The sequence below is a fragment of the Cyrtonyx montezumae genome, unplaced genomic scaffold (assembly GCF_038088225.1).
Source record: "Cyrtonyx montezumae isolate F1298 unplaced genomic scaffold, pur_monq_1.0 scaffold_18, whole genome shotgun sequence".
Taxonomy (NCBI): Eukaryota; Metazoa; Chordata; class Aves; order Galliformes; family Odontophoridae; genus Cyrtonyx; species Cyrtonyx montezumae.
The window spans coordinates 7,358,230-7,374,391 of record NW_027071914.1 but is presented as its reverse complement, the minus strand read 5'-3'; the positions used below and the strand labels follow the sequence as shown (position 1 = coordinate 7,374,391).

At 37.3% G+C, this 16,162-nt stretch overlaps 1 protein-coding gene across 1 annotated transcript in view; it reads right to left on the bottom strand.

The window, feature by feature from the left end:
- Positions 1 to 6,121: 6,121 nt before the first annotated feature.
- The window catches only part of ATP10B (ATPase phospholipid transporting 10B (putative)), a 52,758-nt gene continuing 42,717 nt past the window's right edge, over positions 6,122 to 16,162 (bottom strand). Inside the window, exons 16-22 of the mRNA XM_065734505.1 lie at positions 16,031 to 16,107; positions 15,389 to 15,514; positions 13,836 to 14,036; positions 11,972 to 12,052; positions 11,764 to 11,868; positions 11,109 to 11,296; positions 6,122 to 8,449 (exon numbers count right to left, since the gene is read on the bottom strand). Of these exons, the coding sequence (XP_065590577.1) occupies positions 7,942 to 8,449; positions 11,109 to 11,296; positions 11,764 to 11,868; positions 11,972 to 12,052; positions 13,836 to 14,036; positions 15,389 to 15,514; positions 16,031 to 16,107 (1,286 nt within the window). The 3' untranslated portion in view covers positions 6,122 to 7,941. The remainder of the gene's footprint in view (positions 8,450 to 11,108; positions 11,297 to 11,763; positions 11,869 to 11,971; positions 12,053 to 13,835; positions 14,037 to 15,388; positions 15,515 to 16,030; positions 16,108 to 16,162) is intronic.

Sequence of the window (16,162 nt, the reverse complement as noted above, 5' to 3'; positions counted from 1 at the left end):
GTTAGGTCTGGAAAAATATATATTGTTCCATAACTTGTTGTCTTCTGTTTTAGCAGCACGTTATCCACTGTGCTGCTGGCTCCTGCAGCATTCTGACCCGAGGAACTCTGCTCTGGAGGAAGAGCATCACGAGGGACTGGCTCAGGGAAGCCTGGGCAGCCAGGCAGTACCTCCTTAACCTCGGGATAGTGATTAAAACATGCCCTTGAGTCTGCTCTGAGTTTGGTAGCAAAACAAAAGGCCTCGAAAGGTCTGGGGAGGGATGTGCTGTCAGGCAGGCAGTTTCACACATGAAACTTAAGTCTTGCTGAAGCTTCCTTAAAACCACTTATGTACAGTTTCTTTTTACAGAAATACAGGGGAATTATTCACTTTCCTCTTCCTGAATATCTGATTATTTAGCAGAGTTGAATTATTACTGGCTTAACAAAGAACCATGTGCAATAATAGCAGTACTTTTGTAATAAATTCTATGTTTTGCCTTTTGTGAGCTGAAAGAATCTTTTTGATGCTGACAGGCAATTGATTAGAGCTGGGTAAATAGTATTAAGCAGACAAAATATTTCTTAAACCTTAGCATTTAGGGGGATTCGGAATAATTTCCTATCCCTTATCACCATTTAAAAGGATTTTCATTATCCTCCGAACAGCATAGATTGAAAAAATAAATGGCAAAATAGTGGTTTGCTGTTAGACCTTTGACTTTGCCTATCTGGTTTTTATCAAACACAACTAACTTGAGCTTTTCCTGATTTTCCTCTGGCGGCTCTGCATTTCCAGAAGAATAAAATATTGTTCTATGTAACAAGCAGGCAAATCTAAGGACACGTTACTAACAAAATGGATGTCAAACTTTTGATGTTTGTGGTCATTGTCATGAATTTTTATTATGGTAGGCATGGTAGCAAGCAGCAGGTATTGAAATTTTTACAATAAAAGAGCAACGAATTAATTTTGAATCTTTAGTGCATCAACATTTATGTGAACCCATTATTGTAGTTTGACTAAACTCTCTAAATCCCATTTCACTTCAAAAGTTTTGTGGTTTTTTTATGCCAAAAATATTGTATGGAAAACTGATCTCCAGTTAATTCCGCTCTAAATAGAAGTTGTAACGATTACCAAAATGACCTCTATGAGATGCTTCTTTTTGGTTGCTGATAAGATTTCTCTAATAGATACATGATTACTGATCTAAATATAAAAACATAGCTCCCATCAGCGGAAACCATAAACAATGTGCCACACCAATAAAAAATCCTGTATTTTCAGATGCTGTGGTTAAAGATCTGGTTTCAGAAAATTATAAATTAAAAAATTATAAATTAAAAACCAGAGACAGCTCTTAAAGATGGTCTGTAACTGATTTCCATGTATGGTTCATCTTCTAGTTCCTCCTGTTGCTAAGATACTAGCAGCAATGCCTTTCACTGTGGCTTTGGAGTTTGAAGATTTATATTGCTTTACTCCCAGTAAAAGTCTCCTCCATGTACTGCATCCATACCTTTACTGGCACTTTTCCTTACAGAAAGGACAGGTGGAGAGTGTAGGTGACAGAAAGCCACAGCCATCCAGTTACTCCAGTGGAACACTCCTACCTTACAACCACTTACAATCTGGCCTTGTAAATGTTACAGCTTTTTTTAGCAATTACAGTTTTGAGGTTGTGTCATACTAGAAGAAAATTCTTCTTTAAATGCAATTAACTTCACTGTCCTTAAAGAAGACAGAATTATTTTGTATTTTATATTAGAGTTCTGATTTTCAAAGCTAACTTTAAAATTCTCTACTCAAATACCTGATTGCCTCAGTCAAAACAATTTTGATATCTAAATGGTTTTGTGTTTTAGTGTACTGCCATCAGCCTTAAGCCATCCCAAAACCTTCAGGCTGGGAAGTTAACTTCAGTGTTTTATAAATGATGATATCCATTTCCAGGAGAACTGAAGATGGGGTGATTTGAAAGAAATTCATTCTTTAAAGTTCATCACTCTCACTAAGCATGATTAAATACTATATAATTTAACATTATTTGCTGATAGAAAATCAAAGCATTTGCCCCTAGCATGCTGACATTTACAGCAGTGGAGAACATTTGCACATTTTATGCTTATAATAACAGATGAGGTATGAAATGGATTGTGATAATGCTTTGAACACCACAGAAGTCTTCTCATTTATCATAGCATGTGAAGTTGCTCTGGATCCCTACCGTTATTCTGTGATAAATTTCCATACAGTGGAAATATAGAAAAGCTTTATTTTGATCTCTTCAAGAAAGCCCCACTTTAGGTTTAATCTCATTTCTCCCAGTCTTTTAATTTATTTATTTTTAAATGAAGACTTAGATAGACAAATAACTGATGTAGATTGTACCTCTTTAGTGAGAAGAGATTAGATTCTCTCCTGAGGTGCTCTCCTTTCCTACGTTTCTGTGGGATTATGACAGATCTCAACTAACCAGTTAAGTGGAGTAGTCTCACGGAACTGCGGATCAGTCTAATTTTCAAATGAATGCAAATCAAATGAATGTATGGTGCCAGACTACTCTTTTTAAATGTGACTTTCCAAGTCAGTATTAGGATTTTAAACTTTTTTTGGCATATGCTTGAATCATGGTATCATAGAATCATTAAGGTTGGAAAAGACCTCTAAGATCATCTAGTCCAGTCTTCAGCCCATCCCCACCATGCCCACTAACCATGTCCCTCAGTACCACAGCTGCTCTTTTATTTTTTATCTAAGAGTAATCAGCGGCAAGCACAATTCTGGCTCTGTGATATCTCTGGGCTGTATGTCCTTGCTTATTGTAAGACTCATCGTTATGAAAAAGAGCAAAAATTTTTAAGAGCAAATTTCCTTAATATATATATATATTATATATATGTTCAAAATGTCTGGGAGGTCACATTTGAAGCTTTACCTCCTTTCAAAACAAGATTAAAAGCAGAAATGTTTTAGCCTGTTACAAGTTTTGGGGTCATTCTTCACAGTTCTCTGTACTTAATAAAGCATATGTGGATGAATACTTTATTCATTTTTCTCATGAAACACTCTAGACAGACATTTCAAGACATGAGAAACCACTGAAAGATGCCTGAAAATGGTTTATGGACTTTGCGAATCTGCAGAAGGTCCTAGACAAGTTCATGTTCCTTGTTTGTCATTAAGGCACTCTCTTAATCTTGGTACTTATGAGCCCATCTCCTGCTCTGCCCAACGTGCACAGTAAGAAAATGAAGAATCTGCTTTTCTCTTCACATGTTGACTTAGAACGTGAAATTACTGGCCATAAGCTGCCTAAACATTGTGAATTAGGAACCACTCACATCAAGCACAAATAGATGTTTATTCTTTATGGCAAAAGTAGTAGTAAACATCAACAACATCAACAACAAAAAAAGACAGGCTCTAATAAAATTGCAGTAGGATCTGGATGATTCTGAGCTCTGCTGACCTGTCTGCAGCCTGATGATCTGCATTAATGCTTTTTAAATAAAACCAATAAAGCTGGAGGAGTCTGCTAGCCTTGCTAGTCTGCTTGAGGTTAAACAAAATGACAGTACAAAAAAAAAGAAATGCCGTTCACAAAAGAAAGGCACCAGCTGTGTTTGTATTCACCTTCCAACATGTTGTCTACTTATTTCAATATTTTTTTCCCAGTGTTCTGGAATAATGCCTCATTTCCATTTGAGTTGCTTAGGATGTTGACAGGTGCTGCACAGGCAATGGCAGGACTCGGGGTGGCACAGGAGCCACGTGTGGGTTGCTCACAAAGGGTAGAATTCATGATTATGCCGTGAACTGCAATGTGGCTGTCATAAATGCCACTCTGAGACTGTGGAGGTGGGAGAATACTTCAGTAGCTGCACAGGCAAAGGTGAATAACCACTGCCTTCAGAGCACTCAGACAACAGACAGTTACGTCCCTGCTACTCTGGGAAAAATGGCTCTTCAGGCTCTGTATTCAGTCTTATTCTTCTTTAAGTAGCAATGAATTATCAGATGTTAAATTCTAAGAGCTGGGCAGTTCTGTTCATGGTGGTCACATGTCCTGATAATTGCAGCACGTTCCAATCACTGCCAATGTCAAAAGTACTTCACAGATCTTCGGTGCTATTTGGTCAGTTCTCCAAGTCCCACCCTCTGAGATCATTAACTTCAAGCATCTCTTGTTTCTGCGTTTATGTTTTTACTCATCAGTGAAATTCACAAGTACCTAATCATACCACATCCTGCCTGCAGTCACCTTACCCTGATGCAAATAGTTCAGCACACCACCTTGAACTGCAATCACACAAATAAATTAAATAGTACAACATCAGCCAACAAAGTGGCAAAATATATGCAATTTGTCCTTGGGAAAAATGCTTTTTTTTTTTTCTTTGTTCTGCAGCATTATACACACCTCTTTCTATGTAATCTAAAAGCCCATTTTCTTTTTTCTTTTTATTTTTCTGAGAAATAAAAGTGAACAAACTGGATTCTTCCTCCTATTTCACCTAACTAATTCTGGATTTTAGACTGAGAGAGTTACTGTTGATACCAAACAGATTTGAGCTGTCAAGGGGCATATATTCAGCTTGAGATGCTAAGGCAGGCATGAACAAATATGTATGCATATGTAATTTCCTGCTCCTTACATTAAAGCAAGCAAACAACTCACCTCTGTGGGAACACGATGGATGGCTCTTCACTGACCATTGCAAGCAGCATGGGATTACATCTGTTTTTCAACCAATTGACTTGGTATATCAGTTCCTATCCAGCTGTGTATGAGATGTCACCTTCTGTTTGCTATGTAGGTATAGCTCTGAATAGTTCAAAGCACTGTTGCTTATGCAGGATCATCGTTATGATGATATGATAGACCATAAGAAAAAAATATGCAGTGACTTCACAAAAACCAATGATTTGAGTATTTTATAGTCAAGTACATGCAATACTGACTATCAAAAGAACATATATTGAAACATGAGACACCTGTTGTGTTGGAAAGAGTTCACATGAAACTAATGGAACTTAAATTTTGACAGTATTACTAAATACATCTTGAAATAAAAAGCTATCTTGAAAGTCCAGCTAGGCCTGAAGAACATATTTAGTAAACATATGTCCCTTCTGCAAACAACATATTGGAGGGCTTTGTTTTTTCACTGTAGGCTTGCGTTAATTGAAACAAAAGAAAAAGTGTTTTATATGCAGAACCTTCTCTCTAAATGGATTGATTTATCTCCTGTCCACTGCCTTTCTAATGAGAGATAGTTCATGATCACTGTTTACCCAGAACATAGGAGAGAGCAGCTGGTTAGCAATGAACACATCCTGAACTATGGGCAGTACCTGCTTCAGAGGACTGGTAGCATTGTTACCCAGCAGGAGATGCATTTGGTGAGAGATTTCTACAGCCATGGAGCCAGTCAGGATACAGAGGATACACCTTTCTCCCTCCTTGGGAACCAGCATTACTTTTCCTCTATGTTGCAGAATCTTTGAGTGAATTAACCTATTCAGTCTGTTATCATCTACCACACAGTGGAATTAACACTGTAGGTCCATCTGTAGAATTACTTATAGCATCCATGCAAATTTTGCCCCTTTCTGTCTTATGACTGAAGTAACTATTCTTGGCTATAGCCTGGATGCTAGTTAGAGGGTCTGTCTTCCACTTTGTTCATCACTTGACGTAGCATGGACTTCATCACTCTAGAGCTTTCAGGGACTATTTTGATGGAGATCATAATCAGTTCTTCCTTCCCATTCTTTCTAGAGGAAGCCCACTCAACTATATGCTGTTTCTGAATGTAAGCCCAGTTGTTCAGGAAAAATGCATGGCAGAATTGTTTTGCAGAAGCATTGTCAAGAAAAAATGAACTCAGCTTTGACTTCTGGAATCTCTACAGGTCTTTCAGATTTGGATAAATATATGCTGCCTGTCCGTGGATTATTTCATGTGTTCAGTCCCCTTGCTTTATGGCAAGCACATCTACTGCAAGGCCTAGTGGATAGAGGAGCTGTCTCCAAAAATATGGGTTGCCACTCCTGGGCACGACAAAACTACTCTTCCACCTCTGGTTTTGTGCTAGTCACACTCCCAACAATACACCAAGTCATGACCACATTACATTTTATTACTATAAACAAACTTCACATTTTGTAATAAAATACGTAATAAGAAATTGGCATCTTTAAGTAAACGGACCATTTCATGTAAAAACACAGCTGTGAACTGCAGACTTGATCTTAAGTCTTGTCACCCAAGGTTCATTACCAGCTTGTGAGCAAACATCTGAGCAATCTCACACCCCATTAACAATAATCTCAGCTATGCCTAATTCCCTTCATTTGTACATCATGCAAAAAACTCTTTCTAAATTGCTTTACAACTGACAATTAATACTTTATCAATTACAGTTCTATCCATCGTCGTGCTCTGGCTACCAGAAATCCCAGTGGCAGATATGCTACTCAGTCTTGCCTGAGTTGCTTTAAAGTGATGTCTTGAGGACTCTAGTTACAGTACTGTAACACACAGGAGATGAATTGCACTTTGTTATAGAGGATATTAAACAGACTTCACACATTATGATAAGTGGCAAATAGCTAAAATAACATACATTAAAGAAGCTAAAAACATACTTAAATCAGAAACAGTGATAGACTCACAGAAGAATGGATGGCTTGAGTTTAAAATGATTAAGATTTCACCCCACATTGTGAAGAAAAATTGGGAAATGATCCTACTAGTCAACATTTCTATAAGAAATACCTAAGTCACCCTTAATTGCATTGCAATAGGTAGTGATGAAGGTGACATTTTATGTTTTTTAATTCCTTGCATCTTGTTGCCCAGAGATTACCAAAGGGATGCGCATATTATGCATATTTGGGTCGTTTTGCACCATGTGTTGCAGTGTGGTTAGTGAACCTTCATATATTACTTGTCAAAATCTTTGTCATTAATATCTCCATCAATTATGGAATGTAAGTAATTGAGGGGAAAAACATAATTTATACCTGATTGAATGCAGCAGTGGTATTAGGTAACACAGGGAATTAAAGGAAGAAAATGATTTCCAGGTGAAAGAACAGGGAAAATTTTACCATTCTGGAACATAAAATCTTTGAATCACCCTTGTTATGTCCGTCTGCTTCTGTGGGTATGAAGAAGTAGACTTCATTTATTGTTGAGTTATCCTGTCAGTACTTGCAGTTCTGTATTTGCATTCTTCTATTTCATAAACTGCTTTTTCCTTTTCTTAAAAGTATCAGGTGAAACGTGTGCCTACATAAAACATAGAGCTTACTGTGCAGGGGAGGCACTGTAGATCTGATAATTTAAGGTGTATAAAGTCTACATATTAAAAAAATTGAACATTCTCTAGTCTCTTTCAGAAGCTGTGATTCTGCAGCACCAGGTCTATTTATTTATTTATTTATTTATTCCTGTTAGAACTATAATTTTTTTAGCTACTAATGTCTTTCTAAGACTTTTCTAGTAAAATTTTGTGTGGTGTGCACTACTTTAAGACTTGTCTTAAATGTTGAATGGATTATCTTTCCATTACTTCAACATAGAAACATCACAGTGCATTATTCGCAAGTGCTATGAAAGAAAAAATATTCCTGGATGAAAGAAGGTAATTGTAGCTTTCTCAGCAATTGCTTAATGATTATTTGGTTTTTCTCTAATGACACAAAAACAGGAAGATCAACAAGTCACCTAAGGGCAATCCTCAATGGTATATGCACTTACGAGAAGCTGCATATTAGAAATCCAATTGCACTACTCCAGCAAGTTTGTAAATCTTCTCCTTTTGTAGTGAACATTATGATAAAGTATAACATAAGTTTTTATTTTCCCTATGCTAGCTTTCTCTACATGGGCTGCACGGCAGAGATACCATGTCCAGAAAAGGAATCTAATTTCTGAATGCTTCTTCAGAGTGTCACTGCACTCACAGATCGTCGATGGCTTCCAGAATTAAAATTCTTAGCTTTATCTTCTGTTAGTTTGCCACCATCCTGTCCAGGAGAGGTTATCCTACTGGGTACTGGGGGGTAACGGCCAGAGAGAGGTCTTGTAGAAGAGTCTGTAGCAGTAGATTCTTCCTCTGCCCACCTGTTAAAGAAATAGTATCCTTCCTCATGTGCCCATTTCCTGAGAGGGTTCACCTCAGAGGTCAAAAGTCCCTGACTTCCTGCATCTGTTTGAGGTACAGATGCTGCTGCTGGATGTAAAAATGGTGAAAAACATAACTGGCTGATGTTTTGGTCAAGGTCCTCATTAGATGCTGGTGATGCTACAGGTGCATCAGAAGTCGTTAGTTTTCTTGATCTCAGTTTCTGGATCTCACAATCTCGTTGCCCTTTAGGAAGTTTATCTAACTGTTGAGCTTTCAGAATCAGGGATGCTCCAAAGGTTCCTCGAAGAGCAAAAATAAAGTACCTAATGGAAGAGGAAGAGAAATAATTGTCTTAGCAGTGGGTTCCTCCCATAGTTTGCACTGTATAACACAAATACTGTTGCTAACTTTCCAGTGCTCTGCAGCCCTCTGATAGACACCTTATACCTGGTAGGTGAAAGTGGGCTTCTGGATGTTAGTGCAACTGTACTCTTACCTTCACCTGTACGGATTCAACTACAAGTATATGAATACTAAATAAATGATAGTAGAAGCACTTGGTCACTGAATAGTGCAAGAAAGATACACAGAAGGTCACTAAGAGATTCAGCGTTTCCGGAGCACAAGATTATATCACTAAAACGGGCTAAAGAAAGAACCTCAGATTGATAGAAAACATAACAATGGAAATTTAAAATCAGCTTGTGCATTTGCTCAGGAAGCAGTAAAAATACCGTGTTCTACTTGCCAATGCAGGACAGAGAATTTATATAACTGTATATGCGTGCAGTGAGAGTACACATACCTCTCCACATCATGTCTATCTTGTCTGGAAAGAAAAGCCTCTTTCAAAGCAATATTTCTAATAGAGTTTGACCTTTACGTACGTGACCTTCATACTGATTTTACAGCAAACATCAGGGTTCCTTGAAATTGCATTAATGAATGTGTCATTCTTGCATCTGGCTGCCAAATATATACATAAATAAGCATAACAATGTTAAAAATGCCAAGTCAGACTAAGTACATAAAGGGCTTTTAATGTGATGGACTTCTCATTCCTCTCTGCCTAAATAGGAATACAAAAATACATAGAATCATAGAATTGATTTGGATAGAATTTGAATAGAGTTGGAAGGGATTTTTAAAAGCCATCTAGTCCAACTCCCCTGCAATGAACAGGGACACCTATGGCTCAGTTAAGTGCTAAGAGCCCCTCCAGCCTCACCCTGGGGGTCTGCAGGGTCTATAGACCACCAGCTCTCTGGGCAACCTGTGCTAGTGCCTCACTGCCCTTATTGTAAAGAAAGAAATTTTTCCTTATATCCAGTCTATATTAGCTCATGGTCAGGCTCATACCATCTCAGATCTGAGAGCTGTGCAGTTGCTAGTTACAGCTGGGAAGCGAAAAGAGCAACTACAGAGAAGCCAAGCCCATGAGGTGTGGATCACATTTTGCTTTTTCCTTACTCTTAAGTTGTTCTCTGTGGCTTCAGTGCAAGTAGCTGGCAGACTGGATGGATGGGCATCCCACCAACAGGCTTTGCTTGCTGCTGCCTTTCCCACAGCCCTGCAATGTGAGATATGCTGCGATATGCTAGCACAGCTAAGTCATAGCAGAACCTGGGGCCTGGATATTCTGTGAACTGAGGACCCTGCAGAAAATAATTTTAGGTACCTATATGATGGAACAGCAGTTTTCCAACTCTGAAGGTAACAACAAATCTTTCGGGTCAGTACTCTGCTGAGGCACCAACGCTCCTAACCTTCCTGAATTCTTGATATGGAAGTACAAATTCTTAACAATGTATTTGATGCAGACCTGAGTAGAAAGCTCAGGGTCAAAAATGACACTGTGAATGTGGCCTGATAGGAGGACAAAAATTATGCAGGAAAAGAAAGTCTGGAAAATGATGCTTCGCCTAGAAGACATGACACCTCACTGAACTGTGTGTTGTTTATCCTGACCTGAAGTTATGTAACATAACATGAAATCACAGATGCATCTCCACTCAGCTAGGGAAATTAAAGTAATTTGAAGAGAAATATTATTTTTCCTTGGAGAGCGTCTTTAAGACAAAGTTAATGCTCAAAATTTAATTCTTGAAAGCATTAAAAACAACAATTGCTAAAAATGTTTTCTTGATTCTTCCAATTCCAGCATGCTGTGCTACTTCATGACAATTAGTATGAGAATAATACTAGCAGGTCAATCAAACAGATCCATTTATTTAATTGTCTAAGCAGAAGTAAAACTTTTAAGTTTTAAATTTAAATTTTAGATGTGAAAGTGGTGCAACTCAGGCAAAACAAATCTTCTTAAAGAATGATAAAGGTATTAATCAATGGAAGTAATAAGGTTACCATATACATACGTGGGAGCAGACTCACAGTTTTCAAGCCAGCCTTTCCCGGGAAACTATCAAAACAATTATCCCTCCCCCAAATATCACTTAACTTCAGTTAAAGCTATCACTACCATACCTGACTAGTCACACAGAATAAAAATAAGACTCTGGGTTGGATATTGAAAAGTATTTGATATAGAAACATTCTTAAATTGGGCTTACTGATGCACTGTAATGTACTGAAGCAACAGAATATGTTTTGTAGCTTTCAAAGATATAGGAATATTTCAAAGACTTGTTTTCTAGCCTTCATCTGCTCTACCACATTGTGTTTGTCATAATGAACAATTATGTACAGGATTTGTACCGGTAAACTTGGAAGCACCCCAGAAAGAAAGTTTTTTTGTTGTGGGAAAATTAAGGCAGTAAATGGCTTATGTAGGGTCATATGACCAAATAAAATAACGGTTCATGAACCAGAAAGTTGAACCCAAGTTTCTGTTTTCCAGACCAGTAACGTATCTCTGCGCATCATGTGTGCCTGACATATCTCCTATCTGTAGGCATTCTTATTGCTATTAGTCTACATATTCACAAAATGAAAACTGAGAGGAAAAGAGTGCTTTGCTCAAACCTTGGCAGAAGTGCAATGGCTGGGGTGATAACACACAGTAAATAGAAGATGGGCTCTGAAAGTTGTTTCTCCATAATCCAGTAGGGGTTAGTGGGAGGGTTGCAGGCCACGCAGACAGCGTTGTAGATCAGAGAGAAGGCAAGGTAAATTACCAAGCTCCCAATTAGCGTGATCCAGTGGAACAGTGTCTGTAAGAACAAAATGACCATAAAATAACCATAATACATTTGAGACACTGACTCTGGTGCAAGACAGTATATACAAAAAAAGATTAGAAAGCAGGTACCCAATAGATCTTGCACTCTTGAAGAGTGAACGACGAATACCTGCAAATTAATTTGTGAGATGACAGTGACAATTGTTCCAGTTTTGAGTAACTTGTTCTGCTCATGTTACTGAATTATTGCAAAAGTAGTGTACTGACCAGTCCAAATGCAAAGTAGAAGTACATTTTGTTTCTACATTCACGAAGCTATAACCCCGAGGCTAACAATATACAATATATTCTGACATACTGTGAAGTCTCACTGCATATGTTATTTACTTTTTGTGACGCAGAATTAATGTAAACGACTCTAAAAGAAAACTTTCTGTCTATACAATATGTTATGTTTAGAAAATAAAATCATGTGGATAGGACAGGCCAAATACATACCCATGTTTTCATTTCTAGAGCCTGGTGCAAAAGGATAGTCAGGAGGGAAATAGTATTGATGGGGTTTCCAAAGGAAAACACATCGATGTCAGAATCCTTGTATGCCTAGAAAATAGGCAGGTAGACTGTGATGAACCTTAACTTTTTAGTAGATAATTTTTCTTTTTTTCACCTAATTTTCACTGAAATGAATGACCCCTGTACTTACCAAATAGGGGACAAAGAAGCAAATGAGGCTTTGATAGAAGGCATCCAACATTGTAATGATAAAAGTCGACAGCTTGTATATCTGTAGGAGTTTACAGATAACAGTCATTATGATGGCACACACATTTCTGATCTATCCTGCAGACATATTTGTTTGTTTTTCTTCTACTCATTATAGCTAACTGGTCTCTCTTCATGAGCAAATGCCTGTTGAACAGGTGATTTAGAGCAAAGACTTATCCCTGAGCAGACATTTTCTCTGTGTTAACTAGACATTAAGATTACTGGGAAGATTAGCCAGTCAGCTAGAGGTAGTAAAGTGGAATGTAATCACTGCTTCCATATTTCCCCAAAGGATCCCATTCCTCAAATTCTTTTCCAAAAACATCTCTTCCATTAGAATAGGATAAAATTCATTTCTTTTAAGGATCCTTCCCTTGAAGCATCTATTTTGCACCATTATAATTTGACAGCAAGTCGTATTTAAACTTATCTAGAGACCTGCAATGCCACAGCTCTTGTATAGAAGAAACATTTTGAGTGACAGAAGGAAGGGTCCTTCTGTTTCAAGGCGGACATAATGTCAAAGCAGAAACAATGGCCTCTTCACAATGATTTATGTGAGGTTCAAGAGCTCTTAAGAGAAGGGATAGGAACTCTAACAAAAATTCTCAAATTCTGCCCTCTGTTGACTAGATTTTTCAAAACATTAGTAAACATGATGTGAACCCCAGAGTATTTGTGTCAGTGATAAAAAAAAAAACCACAATCCACGATAAGGGAAGTAACTGTTATGAGAAGGAGAGATAGGAACAGTTCCTAACTACTCTGTAATTTTGTGATCTAAAACAAAGAGTGCATCAAATTTTGCTTTATCATTTTCATAATTTTCAATCGAAAATGTTAAGATCATTTTGGAATATGTGTTATGGTATACACAAACACACACACACAGTTATGCACATATATAAATATATGCATTTGTCACAAACATACAGAGATTAGACCAGTTTTCTTAACCTGAAAGACAATGTGAGGAAAAAACTTAATATAATCTTACATGTATATTTCCTGAGTGTTCCCATTTCTGACAGTTTGAAGTAAAAGAAGTAAATAAATGAAATAGCTTTGGCTTGGAACAACCTGAACTGAACACCAAACTCTGACATAAACCTTTATATATTTAACAGGTCTTTTTCTGAACGCAAGAGGAGAAAACAAAACTCTAGTTGTTCATCGATTTAGGGGTTTACATTTTCTTTCAGTGTGTGCTGCAGGCTTTTAAAGATTTTTTTCCATATGTTGAGCCTGTTTGAAACACCAAATCTCAGCAGAGTTTAATCAGGAACCAGCTACACTATTTCAGCCTCCATTTATTATATTTCTCTTTTTAATCGCTCATTCTTTTTTCAGCATTTGGATGCTTTCATTCATATATTTTTTCTATATACTGTGTGTTTATATATATATATACACACACACATTTGCCCCAACATCTTTTCTTTACATCAGAATCAACAAACAGATTTGAATCACTAGTACATCACTTTTTACACTGCAGAACACTGTTACCAAACCAGATTGCTTCATATATTTAATGGCAGAATAAACCTTTTCATTTACATCTTCCAACCATGAACAAGCACCCAGACTTACTCCCAGAATGAAAATTCAGTTGTATAGTCCTTAGAAGCATTTCTGATAGCTACAATTAATCCTTCTATTTGTGGATATAATTGAAACAGAACATGTAAAAAGATCATTCATTTCCAGGTGAGTCTGAAACTCTCCCCTGTTTTTCTCGAAATAAAAAATGCTGTAGTCTTTTGGCTGACCAAGCAGTTACTTCAGGAATTAAGACATACCTCTGAATTCTGCCCATTCTTGTATAACTCAGGCAAGCTCAGGAGTGTTTCTGCAGAAACATCTCTATCCAGAACACCAAAGACCAGAGGGGGTAACGAGGTGAAGAAAAGATTGAAAAAAATCATCTGCCAATAATCGATCATTGTGTTGCCTGAGAACCCGCAGAAGAACTGATACCAGAAGAGCAGGTTGACATAGCTCTGTGGAACAAGAAAGTACAAACACAGTGTACAGTTACAAGCTGAACTGTTGTTCCTCATATATGCAAAAGCACATCCCTTCGCTCTGTTATGGTTTCTCTTTGGGTTGTGAAGGCTGTGGAGCTACGCATTTCCTGTGGCTTCTCCTTTATGCTGTCCTCCATGTTATTCCCTTCTCTGAAATCTCGTGTGGACCCTTTAGTTTGCAATGCACAGGTACTTTACACATCCCACGGTCCCATCTAAGAAGCTTATGCAGTACATTGGTTGTTAACACAGTTTCCAAAGAATACATTATTTTAGTTAAAGGTGCTTTCAGTAGACATCTCTGCATGTTGTTCTATAAAGCAGTATATCTTAAGGGACTGTTTCACACTGACCCACTGTGATACAGCTTTATAAAAGCTGTTAGGTTTCTTTAAGAAAACACCAGAGAATAATTAAACAAATTGTTCACAGCTCTGAGTGCCAGACTTTAAAATCTTTTTACAGGCTTGCTGTCAGTGTGGAATCAAAGGCCTCCTGCTCCCTAATGGTACCAAGGAGATAATAGAACAGCAGCATCCTGGTCTGGAGAGCTATTTCACACTGCAATTTTCTTTGAACTGCAAAAAGGTGCCCAGTTAGGAAATCAGAAATTTTCCATTTGCATTACAAATGTGAACAAGGACAAGACATAATCCTTATTAAAAAAATTATATGTATATATATAATATACATATAAATATACTAATGCTTTGAATTCTTAGTAAATAGTCTTTCATGCTCAGAGACTTCATGTCAAATGGACTTGTTTGCACAGTCTTGCAGAAACTGTACTCCTGTCAGTTTTACCCACTTTACATTTTTCTTCAATGCGCCATTAATTTGCATATACATTAAATTTTTAATAAAAATGCCAGATACGACTGCATCATTGCTTGCAAGTGGTTCCTATCAAATTAAATGCAAAAAAATCAGGTTTCGCAGGCAATCGTTTCTTAGTGCAGAGTCATCTTCTGTATTCCAGCACTAATAATCTGCTGCTCCATATGCAAATTTTGTTTTGAGACTCATGGGTATTATTAATAAAGTTTCTTGAACTGCTATATAGAATTACGAAACCTTGAGTTCCTTTTCCCCTGTGGAATAATGTTATTTCAAAAGATATTTAGACTCCATATTTTTCTCAATTCTTTGTGCAGCACATTACTATGATGGAAATAGCAAAGCCTAAACTTTTGCAAAGTGCAGAAAGCACGAATTTCAGTTTCATAAAAAATGAGAGAGCAGCGTCTTCAAAAACAAATATAAAACATTCCTTTTCTTAGTGCTTGCTAGGATGAAAGTTTCCAGAATTTTAATCATCTTACCACATTTTTGTAGAAAAAGTAAATCACCATCTTTGCCATGCGAGCATAACACCAGTGTCCATGGACGAGTAGGAGTTTTTTGAGATGCTTAAATCGGGATATTGCAAAGTCACTCGCCATCACAGCCTTCATTAAAAAGAACAGAAGTTACTTTACAATCTTTTTCTCCCACTCAGTGGGATGGAATCTGAACATGGCCTTTAAAATAATTTTCTACTATTGCACACTGTAATAAAAATAATTGAGAAATTTCTTTATCTGCAGAACTCTCCTTCTGATGAGCATGAGAAAGGGGGATATGTGGCAAAGAATCTGAGGCAGAAAACACTGAAAACCAGCAAAATCTGAAAATGTTATAACAGAGGTTGTTCAGAGACCAGATGCTAACCTAAAAGTGGACAAGCATCTGTTAATTTTCCAGGCTTATGAGCAAATACTTATTTCTCCATGCATGCTAATAGTTGGCTCAAACTCTTTTTTTCTCTGGACTTGCTATTATGGACTACATATTATTTTTAATGCCGGTTATGATCCTGACCTGCTTCTTTAATGTGGCACTCAGACTACAGGTCTGCTATGAAACTTATTAATGAGCAAGAGCCTATTTGACAAAATAGATGAGAAAGTAAATTGAAGGGATACCTGCATGCCTTCTTGGCCAGATATTCCTATTCCAACATCAGCTGCTTGAATCATACTTACATCATTTGCACCATCACCTAGAAAGGGAAGACAGAAGTGAACAACAAATGCACAAGAAAGGGTGCTTAACAC